The sequence below is a fragment of the Amblyomma maculatum genome, chromosome 1 (assembly GCF_055883805.1).
Source record: "Amblyomma maculatum isolate TAMU_Amacu chromosome 1, ASM5588380v1, whole genome shotgun sequence".
NCBI classification, from domain to species: Eukaryota; Metazoa; Arthropoda; class Arachnida; order Ixodida; family Ixodidae; genus Amblyomma; species Amblyomma maculatum.
The window spans coordinates 190,437,834-190,454,737 of NC_139344.1; the positions used below are offsets into that span (position 1 = coordinate 190,437,834).

The 16,904-nt window shown below is 43.9% G+C and overlaps 1 protein-coding gene across 2 annotated transcripts in view; it reads right to left on the minus strand.

Moving 5' to 3' along the window:
* The window catches only part of LOC146205218 (HEAT repeat-containing protein 3), a 133,409-nt gene that overhangs the window by 280 nt on the left and 116,225 nt on the right, over positions 1-16,904 (minus strand). For both annotated transcript variants that reach the window (XM_084589927.1, XM_084589928.1), the window contains exons 10-14: positions 12,847-12,941; positions 12,611-12,756; positions 8,623-8,759; positions 4,366-4,616; positions 3,758-3,931 (exon numbers count right to left, since the gene is read on the minus strand). In XM_084589927.1, coding sequence (XP_084446053.1) covers positions 3,758-3,931; positions 4,366-4,616; positions 8,623-8,759; positions 12,611-12,756; positions 12,847-12,941 — 803 coding nt within the window. The remainder of the gene's footprint in view (positions 1-3,757; positions 3,932-4,365; positions 4,617-8,622; positions 8,760-12,610; positions 12,757-12,846; positions 12,942-16,904) is intronic.

Below are 16,904 nucleotides of genomic sequence, written 5' to 3' on the forward strand. Positions count from 1 at the left end.
ACAAAAACTCATTGTTCACTGTTTTACCACTGTGCTGTGTGATCATTTCATATTGCTTTCACAAGCAAAGACATTAACTGGAACTTGTTCTTGAAGTAAAGTACATTCCCAACCTTCTTCCGACATTCCCCACAGAGAAAGTTGAATGTATACAAATGCCAAAAATATAATTTTTAAACCAGTTTTTTTTTTTTTTGCAATTTTTTTTTCGCATTTCATGTTATTGCAGTTCTGCACTTTTGTAAATAATACAAAAGTCTGTGATTCTGGCTCCCAGTTTCATAACCTGAGGTGCGGTGCGCTGCATATTTCAAACATAATAAAAAAAATTCTAGGAGGCAATCTGGATCACTAAACTGCGACGAGGCAAAACCCTCTATCGCGCATTGGTCTGAAGCCTTCCACTACGGCTCCTCTTTCTCTTTTCACTCCCACCTTCCTCCTTTTTCTTACGGCATGGTTAAGGTGTCCATAGAGAATTGTGACAGACACTGTACCTTTTCTTCTCTGTAAACCAATTTTAAACGCAGCTGATGCCTGCTGTACAGTGCCAGCTTCTGCATGCTGTGTGGTGCGGCGTTCAAGGAAGCGCCAAATGAAAGGTGCCACATGGACACTTGGATCGGTACGACGCGATAGCATAAGCTACAAGCCAACATATATAGCCCCGCTTTAACTGAGTTGCATGAACGTGCCTGCGTGACCTAGGGATAACATGAATGCAAGGGTCTTGGCAGGCTAATTCTGATATCATATTCCAATATGAAAGGAGAGACCCGAGTTGGCAGCTCCTGCCAAACCTAATGTCGGGAAGCCCTATGTCCAGTTAGTGCTCAGCCATGTCAGCTGCCAGCTACCACCTCCCATGCAACAAAAGTGTTACGGACGTACGGAGTTGGACATGAGTCATTAAAGGCTATCACCTTAAAATTGGCATCAGGAAACTTTCCTTCCGAGAATGATTGTCAAACAAATATTCGTGACATGAGCACAGACGGCAGAGCGTCGTCTGCAATGCAGGCTACAATGTCAAAGGACATATCTCCTTTTCTTCGTCAATGACTGAAGCAGGAGTACTCGAAGAGAATATGCTACACATGCAAAAACAATAGAAGTACAGTCGCCGACCGTATTTTTGGACTCTGCGGAACTCGGGACCCAGGAAATGATCCGAAAAATCCGTGAACTCTGGAGAAAAAAAGCCACTTTTCTGCGAAATATTAGCTTTACAAATCACGAACTTTGGCACTCCCCATGTTTCATTTATGTGTTGATGATAGGGAGTTATAGCATAGTGCGATTCGCTACATGATCAGGTTCCGTGCACCAGCGTGATCAGATGCGGTGGGCCTGGCTGCCAGAGCAAGCGCGCTGACTGGTGCCGACACGGTAGGCATACAACTCGCTCGACGTTGTCACCACATATGCAGTGGTGCTCCAGAGAAGTGGATCAAGCTAAGCTGTAACCAGTATAGCCCACTAGTTAGATATTTCGGCCAGTCATGCTCTGTCATGTCAATGCCACTGCACGACATACTCTAACGCGCAGGTCATGCTCATGCCGCAAACGAATACAGGCGTCGTGCGAGGCAACAACATTCAGTTTCCATTTCCATGGTTACCGACGGTAGCAAAGACCGCGGGTTGGAACTCACGGGAAAAAGTAAGCGGAACGAGTGCCTACGTGCTACTATGTTTTTTACGAAACACAACAGCGATCAAGCCATTGTGGCAGAAGACCATGATTTGTTTTCAGAGCAATATACGCGTCTGTGAAAAGCTGCAAAAAACTTGAGATCCACTGTAATGAGTGAAAAATAGATAAGCGCTGCATGCATGTGCTAAAAAATTTTAAAGACAGAGGATTCTCAGAGCAACTCACATATGAACAGAAAATTGTACCGTATTTACTCGAATCTAACGCACCCTCGATTGTAACGCGCACCCGTTTTTCGTGACCCCCACCCCCGAAAAAAAAAAAAAAGCTCCGATTGTAACGCGCACCCGTTCTCCGCGAAAAAGAGTACCGCGCACCTAACGCTTTCATACAGCAATACAACTTTGTCTCGTTTGGAAAAGCAAAGATTTAATCTCGGTGCACTAAAAAACACACACACAAAAGGAAACGGCTTATCTTGCCAAGATTGTCACTATGCCGGCACAAGGTTCACTCGTCGTCGCTGTCAGACAACTCCTTGTCACTGCTGATGGACCAAAGCATCTCATCCTCGGTGCCGTCCATGGCATTCGATATGCCACATTTTTTAAAGGCCTTGATGACCATGGCAGACGGTATCGTGCACCACGCATCTTTCGCCCATCCAGTGAACTCTTGCAGCGAGGCACGCTTCATTCTGTTGCTGGGAGTGAATTCATGGCAGCCACTCACAAGCCATTCGGTGTACAGCGCCCGAATCCTATCTTTCACTGGCTTGTTCAAGCAAACATCGAGCGGCTGGAGCTGCGATGTCATGCCACCTGGTATCACGACAAGGTCGGTGTTGCACGCAGCGAGCTTGTCCTTGATGCGTTGGTCGAGATGGCACTTGAAAGCGTCGAGCACAAGCATCGCACGCAGGCCCAAACTGCCGCCGGGTCTCTTGCGCCAGACGTTATCGATCCAGTCGGCGACCAAGTCCGTTGTCATCCAACCTTTTTCATTGGCGCGCACAATCACGCCACTCGGAAACACGATTCCTTTCGGGAGCGTCTTGCGCCTGAATATGAGATACGGGGGCAGCTTGTGTCCATCCGCGGTGCAACAAAGCATTGCGGTGACGCGTGTTTTTTCGTGGCCGGAAGACAACACGCGCACTTGCTTCGCCCCCTTCTTTTCAACGGTTGTGGTGGCAGGCATGTCAAAGTACAGCGGTGTCTGATCGGCATTTCCAATCTGGCCGAGGTGGTAGCCGTACTTGCGGCGCAAACTTAGAACGAACCGCTGAAAACTGTGCAGCTTTTCTTCGTACTCTTCAGGCAACTTCTGGCATATCCCTGTCCGCCTTCGAAGAGAAAAGCCTTTTCTCTTCATAAAATTAGACAGCCAGCACCTGCTCGCTTTAAAGTCGCTCCGCGTTAGCCCTGTTTGTAGGGCTAGCTGCATCGCCCGGACTTTGAGCAGGTCCGTCGTCACTGGCCGCTGCGCCGCTCGCTGCTCTAGAACATATTCTGCGAGCCGCTCTTCTATTTCGGTGAACCGACCCTGCTTCGGTCCACTGAAACCTTTTCGTGTAGCCTTGCTGCCGAAAATCTTTTCCTTCTGCTTGCGCCAGTCCCGCACGCATGTTTCCGGAACTCCGAATGCGCGTGATGCGGCCCGATTTCCGTCCGTCTCTGCATACACGATGACTTTCCGTTTAAATGCGGCATCATGATGAACTCGACGAATCTTCGGCACGTCCATACTGGTCGGTCAATCGCAGAAAACGGGTAGGCTAACCAAAGCACATGTACCAGAGCACACGAAGGACGCTACTGCAGCTAGGCATAGACAGCTAGACCAGCTAGTAGGCTCGAAGTGCATACCAGGCGGCCATTTTGAAATGCCGATGGCGATATGATATCGGAGATTTAGGGTCGTACTCGATTCTAGCGCGCACCCAATTTTTGGACACGATATATCGGAAAAAAGGTGCGCGTTAGATTCGAGTAAATACGGTATTTATGGGATCCCATCTTTTCACTTCCGACCCAGAGTTCAGCACACAGTAGCTATTTGCGTGCCATAAAACACAATACAGAACATCTTTCCACTAACCTTGCTTTTGAAGGCAGGCAACATTTGGCGCAATTTTGTTACCAATCCGATTTCTGCAGCCACTGCATCAGTTGTGTCTTCCGCAAAGACGTCAAACGTGGCATCCAATGCTTCTGTCACCACTCTAATGTCAGTGTCCTTGACACAGACCTCCAAAAGGTACTGGCCTACCCTCTGCATACAAGCACACACACCACATTAGTCATGCAATTAGGAGCGAATGATACCAATGAAAGTACTAAACAACATCATCCCAAACTATTTAGTTTAACTGTGTGGTAGAGGAGTAAAATGCACAAAAAATTATATAATAACTACAAGGACACTTAATTATCATTAAGGAATGACAATGCATTGGCATTAGGTATTCTCCTTGTCTTTATTTACTTTTTAAATTTTACCAAGTCATTCTTAAGTTTGCAGTCTTTTCTATGAAAGCCATGAAAGTAAAGAAGGGGATTTCGCTCTCCCCACCTTCCACAATGAGGAGGCAAAATTACATTATGCCACAGCACGGATTCCGATGATGCCGCATTAAAACTTCCATTTCTAAAAATTTTCAGCATGCAGTGCAGAGCCCAACAGCAGTGCTTAAACAAAGTGCATACCTTGAGCACATCTGTTCGTTGCGGACCCAACAGACAAGCCAGAGTAGCCATAATACGGGTCATAATGGTCCTCACATGCAACTCTGAACACTGCAACCCCACTTGTGCAAGGACCTCGAGTTCCTCATCGGTGACGTTGGGCAGGTATCTTGTATTACTGGCTTCACCACGGGTGGCGGCAGAGGCCAGAGCCTGTAGCACCGAACGACATGCGCTTGTGCTTGCCTCCAGTAGGTCAAGCTCTTTGGAATCTAGAACAAATATATTTCACCATCATTTTGATTGCGCTCTTTTTTATACGAGCAAAAAAAAATGGCGGTGCAGAAATCAGTCACATAATGTACAAAGTTCCTGATGATATCGTCTTTACAAAAAATACTGCATGACAAGGCTACCATGTACAACACATACATGTGGCTTTTCAATGTAGGCGAAACGCAACACACCAGTGTACTTACTGTGCAATGTTGGTGCACATTAAAAAAACTTCCTGTGGCCAAAATTATTCACGGCCCCACTTCAGTGTCCCTCATAGCCTGAGTGATCTTGGGATATTACAAGTCATAAACCAAACCGAACGTCTTTCTTAGATCAGCCTCATAATAAGCAAGGGATCTGCCAGACCCCAAATTTTGCCTGTGTTTTCTTGTTTGAAATGGCGTGCAAGCTATTAGTATACATGAATCACTAAGTGGGATTCAACTATGCCTGCTGAGTAATTTATAATATTGGCACTGTTTTTCTTTAAAACATCAGATGACCTAAGTGGAACTTTGATGTCACAGCTACCACTCAGCTATGTAAATCAAAACAAGTAGTATCCAACTATAATGTCCTGCGCATCACTACGAAGAACAATACGCAAAAATTTGGCATCTGTACCAGAAACGAAGAGTTTGTAGCGAAACCCTATTAAGTGCTTTGAACAGAAGGTATATTCAGTGACAACACACTGCGCCCACAGGCAACCACTGAACTGCAGTGCTTTCTTTTGTAAAGACCCTTTTGTGACATGAGGAAATTGACCTGGTGGCTCCTTGACTGCTCACAACATTGAAAGAACAAGCTCTGATTAAAGTACACAATAAGCCTAATTGTGTCACATAAATAGCTGCCTATAATTATATGTCGCTTCTGGTTAATGGTGAACTATGAGCCAAATAAGTTGCAGTTTGTGTTCTGCATAAACTGGAGTACCAAGTCGAGTGCCCTAACTACTGAGCCACCGCGGCGGGGCTCTGAAAAAGTGTCATTATTCCTCACCCTATAGATGGCTGCGCTCATGAAATATCACACGACTAATGCTGGTTTCCCAACACCTCCAATACCATTGTGGGAAGTGAACATTACACTTTTAGTGAATTGTGAGCTGGAAACCCACGAATGAAATATCAATGAGGACAGGTAATGTGTGCGAGAACCATTGCAAAAGCATTTCACAAAGACATCGGGAGCAGTGCAATGAGGTTTTGAGGTAGCACATTTCAATTCACATGTGTGTGTGTGTGCTATAATTATAATAAAGTCATAAATGGACAACTGCGTCTGCTAAACCTTTACCACATGGGGAAATTTGATGCCACTTTCAGTACAATAAGTAGCCTTTACGGTGGTTCGTGCAATTTAGTGACATTTACTGCTGATAGTACTCTCACCTAAGTGAGTTTGATTTCATAATGCTCACATGGACACATATTATAATTATCGTCCCCCTTTGGCTAAAACTTCTTGATAATGCTGGTGTGACTTGACACTGACACTGAAGGGATAGCTAGATCTGGCTTGCTCGAAAAAGTGCGTGCACTGTGGACACACCTACCGCACAGTGCACTTGAGAGTACTGCACTTAATATGCTTGATCCTCTACTCAAGGATGCTGGCAAACCAGACATCTCCTTTTTGAAGCAAACCAGGGTGGGAACCACATGCACTCGGAGAAGATGCTAGCACCACGCCTAATATATGGCCACAATTCGTCGTACTTGTCATGAGAAAGCGCCTGTCATTGTTTGTTTTACAGCAACTAATATAAAATGTATCGCTAAAACTAAGCGTTCACCTTCAATGAAACAACGCATTCAATTGTGTAATCAAGGAAACTTCTTACTGCACCCAGACTGATCACAGACCTTCTTACGGTCGCCATGCCGGTTCAACTGCGACACTGCCTATAGTGCATCAAAAACTGTAAATACATTAATCTCATCGGTATGCTTTGCACTGGTAACCACTTTTTAGAGTTTATAAAGAAAGCTAGGATCTTTAGACAGAGTGACTGAGACAGGCAGGCAGAAGAACAGCCATAAAACATTACTAAATAAGGTTCACAAAAGCAGAAAATGGGGGCTAGTTGGTAGGAATGCTTTGTTGCAAAGCAATTTATGCAATTCTACTATTCAGCCACATCCAAGCTAAGCTATAACTACATCTGGTATGGTGAGGCCACCCAATAATAATAAAAAATAATGTGCCTCTACATATAACGGGCCATAACTGCAGTAAACACCTGAACTGAATTTGTGTGCTGCAGGTCTTTAAAACCCCGCAGCTTGATAAAGTTGCCACACATATTTCTGATGTGTGCACCCTAATGAAAGCCAGAATTTACTGAAACAAAACTGTTTTATAGTTCCAATGGAGTATAATTTCCACAATACAGTGCAGTCCACTTATAACGATACCAGATATAACGATCAAATTCTTGAGATGTATCATTTCTGCCATTACCCCTATGCAAAAATAAACCAGATAACAATCGATTATCGGCAGTACATTGGATACGATAGCTTTATCGCCGCTCAGTAGATGTTTACCATGAAAATTTGACTAATTGTTTAATAATTAAGATAATATATTAAGAAGACAATGACGTGAAAACTCTATATATATGCGACGAAAATGGAATGCCGTGGAGAAACGGTTAGGAAATGAGCACTATCATCATCGCAATCGCAGCCTGTTTCCGCGCAAAGCGTGCGGCCACGGCCGTGTAGTCATCACCGATTCTGCATCTGTGGAAGATGGCTGTGACCACATTGACGGACGGCGCGATAGCTCTTGAGATGAGACGGCAGATCGGGATTTCTGGCAGGGTTTTAAGGTTGGAAGCCTCGTAAAAAAATACAGGCATTCACACTCTATGATTTCAATGATCAACAAGGCTGGGAATGTCCTTCAGTTCATCCAGTCGCTAATCAGTTTCGTGCACGCAATAAGGACTGCTACCAGCATACGTGCTACTGGAAGCGATGCTCACAGCGATTGTCAAGCTTCAGCTGCTGCTCAAGCGAGCGTGAATTTTCGACTTTTTAAAGCATGCTTAAGTTATTTTATGGTTATTGATGTTATACCATAATAAAGTGTTCAGTGCACACTACGATGATTAGCGTTGTTCGACCCGATTTACTCATCGCTAGTAAGTAGGCAAACCTACATGCATGAAAAAATATGTTGATGTGCTATTTTCTTTTTCGCCTATAACAATTGGATTTTACGGTTTTCTCAATATCGTTATAAGTAATTATAACAATTCTAGCACTGTAATTCTGACAATCAGGGATCAAATGATGTGCTTCCTTCACAATTTTAAAAGCTTATCTTTTACATATGTGGCTCCTAGCATACATGCTCGCACACTCAAAAGGACAGGCACTAAGTGATTTCTAGTTAGGCTACATGTTGTGAACACAAGATTATGAAGACCTTCTTGCTCTCCAAAGCTCCCATCAATTTACAAAATGAAGCAATCGTGAAAATGCCTGCCAACGTCATCAGTGATCACATAAAGTACTCACATGAGAATGAATTAGAATACATTTCTATCAAACTAAGTGAGCAGTAATCAGTTAAGCCAGCCAATCCTGCTAGGCTGAGCTGAAACAATGGCTTTTGTCAACATAAGAACCAATGAGCTTGCCAATAAAGGTTCAAATAAAGACGCAGATGATGTCACCAACATGTTGTGCACATTACAAAATACAAATCTCTGCTGAAGATATACTTCGCTCTAATGTGCATAACGTGCAGTGAACAAGGTCAAAAACTATAAATTTTAGTTTCTGGAAGCACCACTTGGAAGCAGACTTATCAGTTCACCTAAATTTGACTACTTTGGAAGGTGGGAACTTTCTTGTGCGGCGAAGGACAAATTTTGATGTTCCAAATGCCCGTTTCCTGACCACTTCGTCTACAAAGCACATTCAACGTGAGGCCACAGTTGCCATATAACGGACATTTTAGCAAACCAGTAATGCTTACCTATATTATGAAATAGAAGCGATGCCAAACAGGTCCACGTACTAGCTAACCCTGAGATGCCTCCAAAAGCAGCTGGATTCAGTGTGTCAGCCAGATTACCAAGGCAAAGCAGGGCCCGACACCTCACACTATGAACTCTGAAAAGACAACATTTAAATTGCTGCAGATACTTTTCTCATTAGGTAAGCTCAATTGTTCAGCACTATGTTGAATAGGAAACAATACGAAATTCTTCACAGGTATCTAAACACTGAAAAAATTAAAAAAGAAAAAGTCAAATACTAGAGTCAATGCCTCTCCAAGTATTAAGCCAACACTGAACCACCCACACTAAACCTCAGTGATGAGAAATACTGTACTTACCCGCGTAGTGAACCCCCTCCCCCCTCCCCATCTTTTGTCACTGAGAATATATATATATAGCATGTCCCTCAGTTTCGTGCCATCGGCATCACAGTCCACAGCGCATATAATTTGGCAACGTACCACGATTCTACACAGCGATAACATTATGGCGTGTTTATCTTTAAACATTAGTTCATACGATGAACAGGCGAGAGAGCTCAGGGGAGTGCAAAGACTATGCATGCTCTCACAGGAGTGCCGGTGACAGCTTGCTCGCCGAATCCAGATACGTAAGCATGGCGTTCAGCATGTTTGCTTCATCTAGCCACTGTTGCGGCAGGTACCGTCCACTGCCACAAAATCATTGGAATGCGTGATGGCAGCTAGCAAATACCTTTCGAAGCGAACTACGGCGAAAACCGGCATCATGATTGCCGCTAACTGCTTGCTTTTATTAACATCTGATGGATGTATGGACCAACAGAAGACGATGGACGTATCTGAAATTTTGAATGAACCCTCCACCAATCTGATATATAAAAAAAAAAAAAAAATAGTTGATTGCACAAGTATATGTGGTACCCAACACAACTTCAAAAATTAATCTGACCCTTTACTTCACAGAAAGTGAAATATTGTTATAATTTTCTCCTGTTCACACTCGTGGAGTGGTATTACTTTAACACAGTGCAGCATCATGACTCTGAATGACGGGCTCTTAATAAAAAATCATGTTAGCTCATTCAAGCTGTGTTCAGACTAAAAAAGATTTGTAAATTGAATTTTTTTACACAACATAATTTGCACATTTTATGCAAAAACATTCACTGTACAAGAAGGCATGACATCCCATTTTCTTTATATGCTATTTCTTTTCTTTCAAAGCTGTACATCAAAAATTAGGAGGATGCTTAAGCTCCACCTTAAGAGTAGAAGTGATGGTGTGTTCACACCGCCTTTTCATTTCGAGTCTATTTTTTTTTCTTTTTTTTTTTTTAAGCTTTTAAGTGTGGGGTGCTTTTGAAATTCCCGCACGAGATCATATGTTTGTGATGTCGTGACCCTGCTGACCAATCGGTTTTTTTTTCTGACACATTTGGAGACTGTTGGCGTGATGCCAAGCCATGGCAACAGCACCCTTTCGGCGGAATGAGCTGCATACGCTATTGCATACTAATGTACGCCATATATTATATGCGAAAGAATTTCAGAAACCCCCCGACGTTTATTTCTCGAAATCTGCATACTAATGTTGGCAGAGAAACTAGCTTCATTGTTATTCAGTTTTATGACCACAATTCTCATGTTTATTTGAATGCTCACAATATCTGAGGAAGTCATTTTCTTTCACATTTTTCAAAGTGTCCAACAGAATCCTTTTGATCACATTTAGTGCATCTTTTGTCTTGCAGCCTCACTCATGAGAACTGCACGGCACTAAGCCAGAAGGACAAAACAGCCAGAAACAAATCTTTCATGGGTACCAAAAATTGGTGCCTAAGAAGAGTGGAATTCGCCAAGGTGTCAAGAGAACGCAATACTCAATACAGTCGAACCCGGATATATCGAACTCGAAGGGGATCGCGAAATAGCTCGATATATCGATAATTCGATATACAGAAATCGCCTTGGGACGGCACTTACGATGTGAAAAAACGATACTGTATTTGTCGCGTAATCAACTCACTCGCATAATGAACCCACCCGCCACTTTTGCACTCGAGAATTTGAAAAAAAAAAAAAAAAAAAAAAAAAAAAAAAGCGCTAGGGACAGCTCGCTCACATGCAAGCGTTAAGCGATCTCAGCGACGAGCGGCAGCCACAGAGCAAAAAATTTCCAACTTGTTGGAACTGCGCCGTACGAGCCGAGCCACCGCTCAAAACAAGGTTTCTGTGTCGCCGCGGCAAAAATCGCCAGCGTTATTGCTTGCATGTCGCACCCCGTTTCGGTCATCTCATCCACAGCTCATTTCTTGGCAGCGTGCCAAGATGCTGCGCAGCGATGAGCGATAATGTCCCGTCCCGGCGTGTTTACCTTTTGATAGCTCATGCTGCAGCGGGGAGCGAACTTGGCAGACTGCCCGTGATGGCTTGATAGCACAAGCCTGGTTAGATTTATCACGCCGCGCTTGGGGCGGGCGTAGTCTACTGCCACACAATCATTGGAGAGCGTGATAAAGTAGCTGCAAATGCTGTTTGAAGTGAAAAGTGCTAAAAGCCGGTGTCATGATCACAGCTGACCGCGTGCTTTCGTTGATTCATACATGCAAAAATAAACGACTTCCGCAAAAAAAAAAAAAAAAAAAAAAAAGGAAAAAAAAAGAAAGAAAGAAGAAGAAGAAAAAAAAAAGCCGCTTTGTAACGCCATATCTTACGCTACGCCTCGCGTACAGCACAACGATAAGAACAAACGACTCTCGCAGAAAAAAGAAAAAAGATCTGCCGCTTCTGAACTTCAGCAGGCGCCATAGCCACGTCAGCCGCCGCGCGCAGAGGGTTCGCAACACACGCTGGAGAAAGCGTCCGACATTCTGTCTGAAAACGGGCTGAGCTGGCTTGGCGCATGCGTAGCGCGTGCTACTGCGAACGAAGGCTGGGAAAGAGGAAGGAGAGGGATAGCTCGGCAAAAGAATGGGCACACCCTTATCTTCGCTCTATCGCGTTTTCCCCTCTCGTTCCCACCGGTTCTCTCTGGTTCATTCACGCACATGGCTTGCAAACATCACGTGCTGGCGCGCGGAAAATGATAACCGCAGATGCGCGCGCCATTGGGGATAGTGCGCGGCGCTGCCCTAGCCGAACTGTCCCCTCTCATTCCTTCCACGCGTGGCTTGAAAACGTCACGCGGCAAACGGCCGAGGGTGATGCGATCGTCTTTGGGGAAGGCGCTCTTTCCAGTGCGTGGTGCGGAGTTCGATATATCGAACGACCGGTGAAATTGAGTTCGATATGACGCGGCTTTCCTATACTTTTACATGGGATTTTCAAGGGGATATTCCGTGAGTTCGATATAACCAAAATTCGATATATCCGGGATCGACTATATTTTTTCATCTATGCCATGAGATATTCCTGCTAATATAGTGCTTAGGACACTCGTTTTTGTGACAACAGAATAACCTACCCACTGTTCTGGTTTCCTTCAACAATATCTGCCTGTGGGAGTGGCGTTCTGCCTACCAAGGTCTTATCAAATTGACATCAATAGCCACTTGGCTTTTTCCACTATCCTGACGAGGGCCACTGATGTTCCAACAGCATAAGTCAGATAGAAAAGCTGCTGTAAGACACACAAGGGACCTTACAGTTCAGCTGTGAGTGCTACAGCCCAAACAAGACTTGGCTGAAATATTCACCGCAACATTTTCGACACGCAAAATCTGCTAACCTGCCACACTTCAGAAATGGTTCATGGACACTTCAATGACACTTCAAAGACACTTCAAAAACAATGACAGATTTCAACACAATGTATGTACTATGTAAGGAACCTCACATAAACTGGCACAGAATAACCAGTTCTCATATACCTTTTAATGCACTAGTCTCTTCTAATGTCTTTACAAGATGCATTGGCGATAGCCTTACAACCACCGTAATATACTCAGTGATATTACTCTTTTCCTCAAATAGGCTGCGGTACCTTTTTAGCACTACTGATGAAGGCTTGTGTCTAAGAAGGACTTTGGAAATTGTCTTATCCAACTCGCTCACATGATCCAAGACTTCGGGGGCAATGTAGTTCTCCACAAGTGCTTTGTGAAGCTCACAGGATATATTTAAGGGATGCTGAAAAATAAACAAACAAAAGAATAAACAATTAAGTCTTCCCTCATGATCTTAATGTAAACATATGAGCAGGCTTAGGCTGGTACTTACTACATCAGAAGATTCCTCAGTCTCCATATCATCATCAAAAACTTCAGAGCTATCATCCGAAGCACATTCGCAATCCTCCTCTTCAGTGCCGCCATCTAAATGCAAATTGTATAAACAAATGTGGCCATTAAGTTTATAAACCATACACTTTCACATGTGCAGTGGGCATTAAAACATTGTTCCTGACCAATTAAAAAAAAAAAAACAGCAAAAGTGCTACAATGTACTGCAGCAGAAAATTTTTGTAGCCTCTGACAAGATCTCAAAACTTGGTCACGCTGTCCCACTGAGCTTAAGGGTATACCATGGCCGCTGAATGAAAATGCATTAGATGCAACCTGTCACATTGCACTCCAGTAGCTGGGCAAGGATGTGGTGTGAGCGTTTACAGTTTCCGCTGTCGATTCACATGGGGGCGCGGCTACTCCAGGTACAGAGTGCCGTCCACGCGGTTGTCCAGATGTCACAAAACAAGTGCACTGCACTTGTTGGTATGTGTTTTCACTGCGACTGCTGTTCCTGACTCAGCAAGTATTGCATACATGTGATTGGCTCAGGTGTCAACAGTGCTCTTAGCGCGAGCAGTACCATGCCACATAACTGCTGTGCACCGCTGTGCAGCACAAACGCAAGAAAAGGTCTGACGATCCGTTATCATGAATTCCTGTATGTGATGCACACCATCCAGTAGCGTGGTTGAGAAAATATGAATGTCACTTAAGCTCCGCCTTCAACAGCACGACGTGACAGCATTATATGGCCCCCACCTGCGTTTCCCCGTGCAGATGCTCGCTTGCTTACATGCATTTTGCTACTCACCTAAATACTGTAAATCCCTTAATTTGTGCCTCTATATCTCGCACACTCATTAGCACATGCTGTACTGTGTGAAAGACAAATCGATAGATATAAACCTCCCCCCATTAAACAACTCGTACAAACGTATGGCCTAGGAGAGAAGCGTATCCGACCCTCCCGTCTCAAAGGAATAGCCTTTGTTGGCAGCTCGTGCCAACTTGGCCATATCATGAGGTCTCATGACATCACATAACCCGATGATCAATCAGTGCCTGGCCATATCACCCGCCAAGTATCACATGCCAACCGCATGCCCGTAATTTTTCTCACAATGCCAATGACTTTCTGAAAAATGTGGCTTTTAACATTGTCACAGTAAAACATTTCCCAAGGGGGTCTGGGCAAGAGAGGAAGCAGGTGGGAGCTGAGTGATAAATGACTGCTCACTGCACATGCCAAGATGAGGACTACAGAAAACACAGAAAACTAAGGATTCTGTTTCCGTAAGTGCTACCCCCTTGTGCTTCTGAATTATCCACAGTACATACGACCAAAAAGAGCGAAAAAGGAGCAGAAGCCTCGAACTGACTGCTATGCTGATAGCACAGCTCAAAGAACTCCAGGTGAATGCGACGGCTCTAGAGAGAGCCCAAATGTCTGAAGGACACCTGTGATATCCAAAAATGGAAGTCCTATGCAAACTTATACACGTTTGCAAAGTAGCAAGATGTGCAGTATATTGATTTTAGCACTTCTTTCCCATTTGATACAATGTCTGCAGCTAGTTTGTGAAAGAGAAGACCGCAGCTTCATTAAGGACCTTTACAAAGTATTTCTGAGGAAGCTAATGTGACCACTGCTGACGAAATGAGCTAGAAACATCAACCTGACAGTGGAAAGAATTGAAGAGACATGAGCAGCTTGCCTAAATGCTCGAGCTATGGTCGACAGATCCCTTACATAACACACCATCAAGTGTCTTTAAGCAAAAAAAAAAAAATTGATGTGATGAATGATGGTATCGAAAATTTCAAACCAAAGAGTGCTATTTATAAGTAATCTTCGCACTCAAGCTGTGACGCATAACTATACATAAACACAATTGTAGCGTAATTACCAAAACAAAGCAGCTGCAAAAATATTGCAGACAGACAAGCCTGCCCACCTCTGTACTTGCACCTAAATCTCTCCTGAGGAAAGTTCTTCGTTAATTCCAACTTTTGTGTACCTCCCACACGAAAGAAAAGAAAAACTTGGCTGAGCCTGGCTTCTCGATAAACTGGCTGCTTCTGTCTTTCCTTTTTTTTTTAAACAGCTACTGTGGGCTAGTATGCAGCAAACTAGTATTTTTTATTGGTGCCAACTAGACGAATCTAGCAACTACATACGAACAGGTTGAATATGATGCGAAACAGTGGCACAATGCAAGTCCAGAAATGCAAGTGTGCAAAAATGTATACGGCGTTAATCATCAGCATCAGCCGGACTATACCCACTGTAGGGCGAAGGCCTCTCTCATTTTCCTCCAATTAACCCGGTCTTGTGCTTGCTGCATCCACTTGACCCCTGCAAATTTCTTAACCTCATCCATCCACCTAATTTTCTGACACCCCTGCCATGCTTACCTTCCCTTGGAATCCAATTGGTTACTCTTAAAGACCATCTGTTATTCTCTCTATAAACTACATGTCCTGCCTATGCCCATTTCTTCTTCTTGATTTCGACTAGAATGTCAGTAACTTGAGTAATTTCTCTGACTCACTCTGCAAGCTTCCTATTTCTTAACATTACCCCTACCATTTTCCGTTCCATGGCCCTCTGCATTGTCCTCAACTTAAGTAGAACCCTTTTCGTTAACCTCCATATTTCAGCCCCACAGGTTAGTATCAGTAAGATGCAATCGTTATGCACTTTTTTGGGTGATACTGGTAAGCTGCTAGTCATAATGTTTGAGTACCTTCCAAATGCGCTCCATCCCAATCTTATTCTCCTAGTTATTTCCCTTTTGTGGTCCGGATCTGCGGTCACTATCTGTCTTAAGCAGACATATTTGCCTATCACTTCCAACGCTTCGCTACTTATTTTAAACGCCTCCTCCTTTCCCAGGCTGTTCAGCATTACCTTAGTTTTCTGCATATTAATCTTCTGGCCTACCTTTCTGCTCCTGTCTAAATCATTTATCATTAGTTGCAGCTGGTCACCTGAATTACTAGGGCAATGAATGTCATCAGCAAATCGCAGATTAGTCAGGTATTCTCCCTCGACCCTGATGCCTAACTGCTCCCATTCTATGCATTTGAACAGACTCTCTAAGCAAGCTGTAAATAGCACTGGGGAGATCGTGTCTCCTTGCCTAACACCTTTCTTAATTGGAATTTTATCACTTTCATTATGCAGAACTGTGGTTGCTGTGCAGCCACTATAGATATCTTCCAGTACTTTTACATATGGCTCACCTGCACCCTGATCTCGCAATGCCTGCATGACCACTGAGGTTTCGACAGAGTCAAATGCTTTCTTGTAGGCAATGAATGATATGTTAATAATTGCATTAATAACTGGCCCCAAACCATGTCCCCAGTTCAGGTAATTCTACATAAAATGGCAACACAGTTGTTAGACTGTTATGCGTGTTTAAGAAGGCGGCAACAAATTGGCAACCCTTCAAAGAAGCATGCTTACAAGTGACGTGCACTGCAGCATGATCCCTTTCGGTATAAATGCAAGTGCGTATGTCGGTTGGAGAATTGCAGCGATGGTGACGTGTTGCACTGATCTCAAACTTGTACACAGCATCACCATTCGTATTTTAAGAAGCACAGGTCTTAAATCCTGAAATCATTTAGTGCTAAAGATGCTAGCGCTTCGAAGAAAGCATAGCTCTCCACCCGTCATTGTTCCGGAGCAGTCGCGCTGTGGCAGTGGCGATGAGAATAAACGCGTCATGCCTGCTTCAAGCAACACGATGGGCCACAGCTAGTGCTTCCATTGAGCAGCTGTGGGTGTATGCATGGCTCACAAAATGCACGAAACCAAAAGCAGCTTTGAAGGTCCTTTTTTACCTTTCAGCCTAGACTCAAAAATTAAATCTCTCTTCCTAATCATCCATTGCTCTATTGCAAAACAAATGCTTTTTGCAATTAACTCCAATTAACCCTACACTATGGCAGCTGTAGCCGCCCTCTCTCCACTAACACTCTAATGTAATCCACCCAATTAATTCTACCCCCCCCCCCCCCCTTACACACACACACACACAC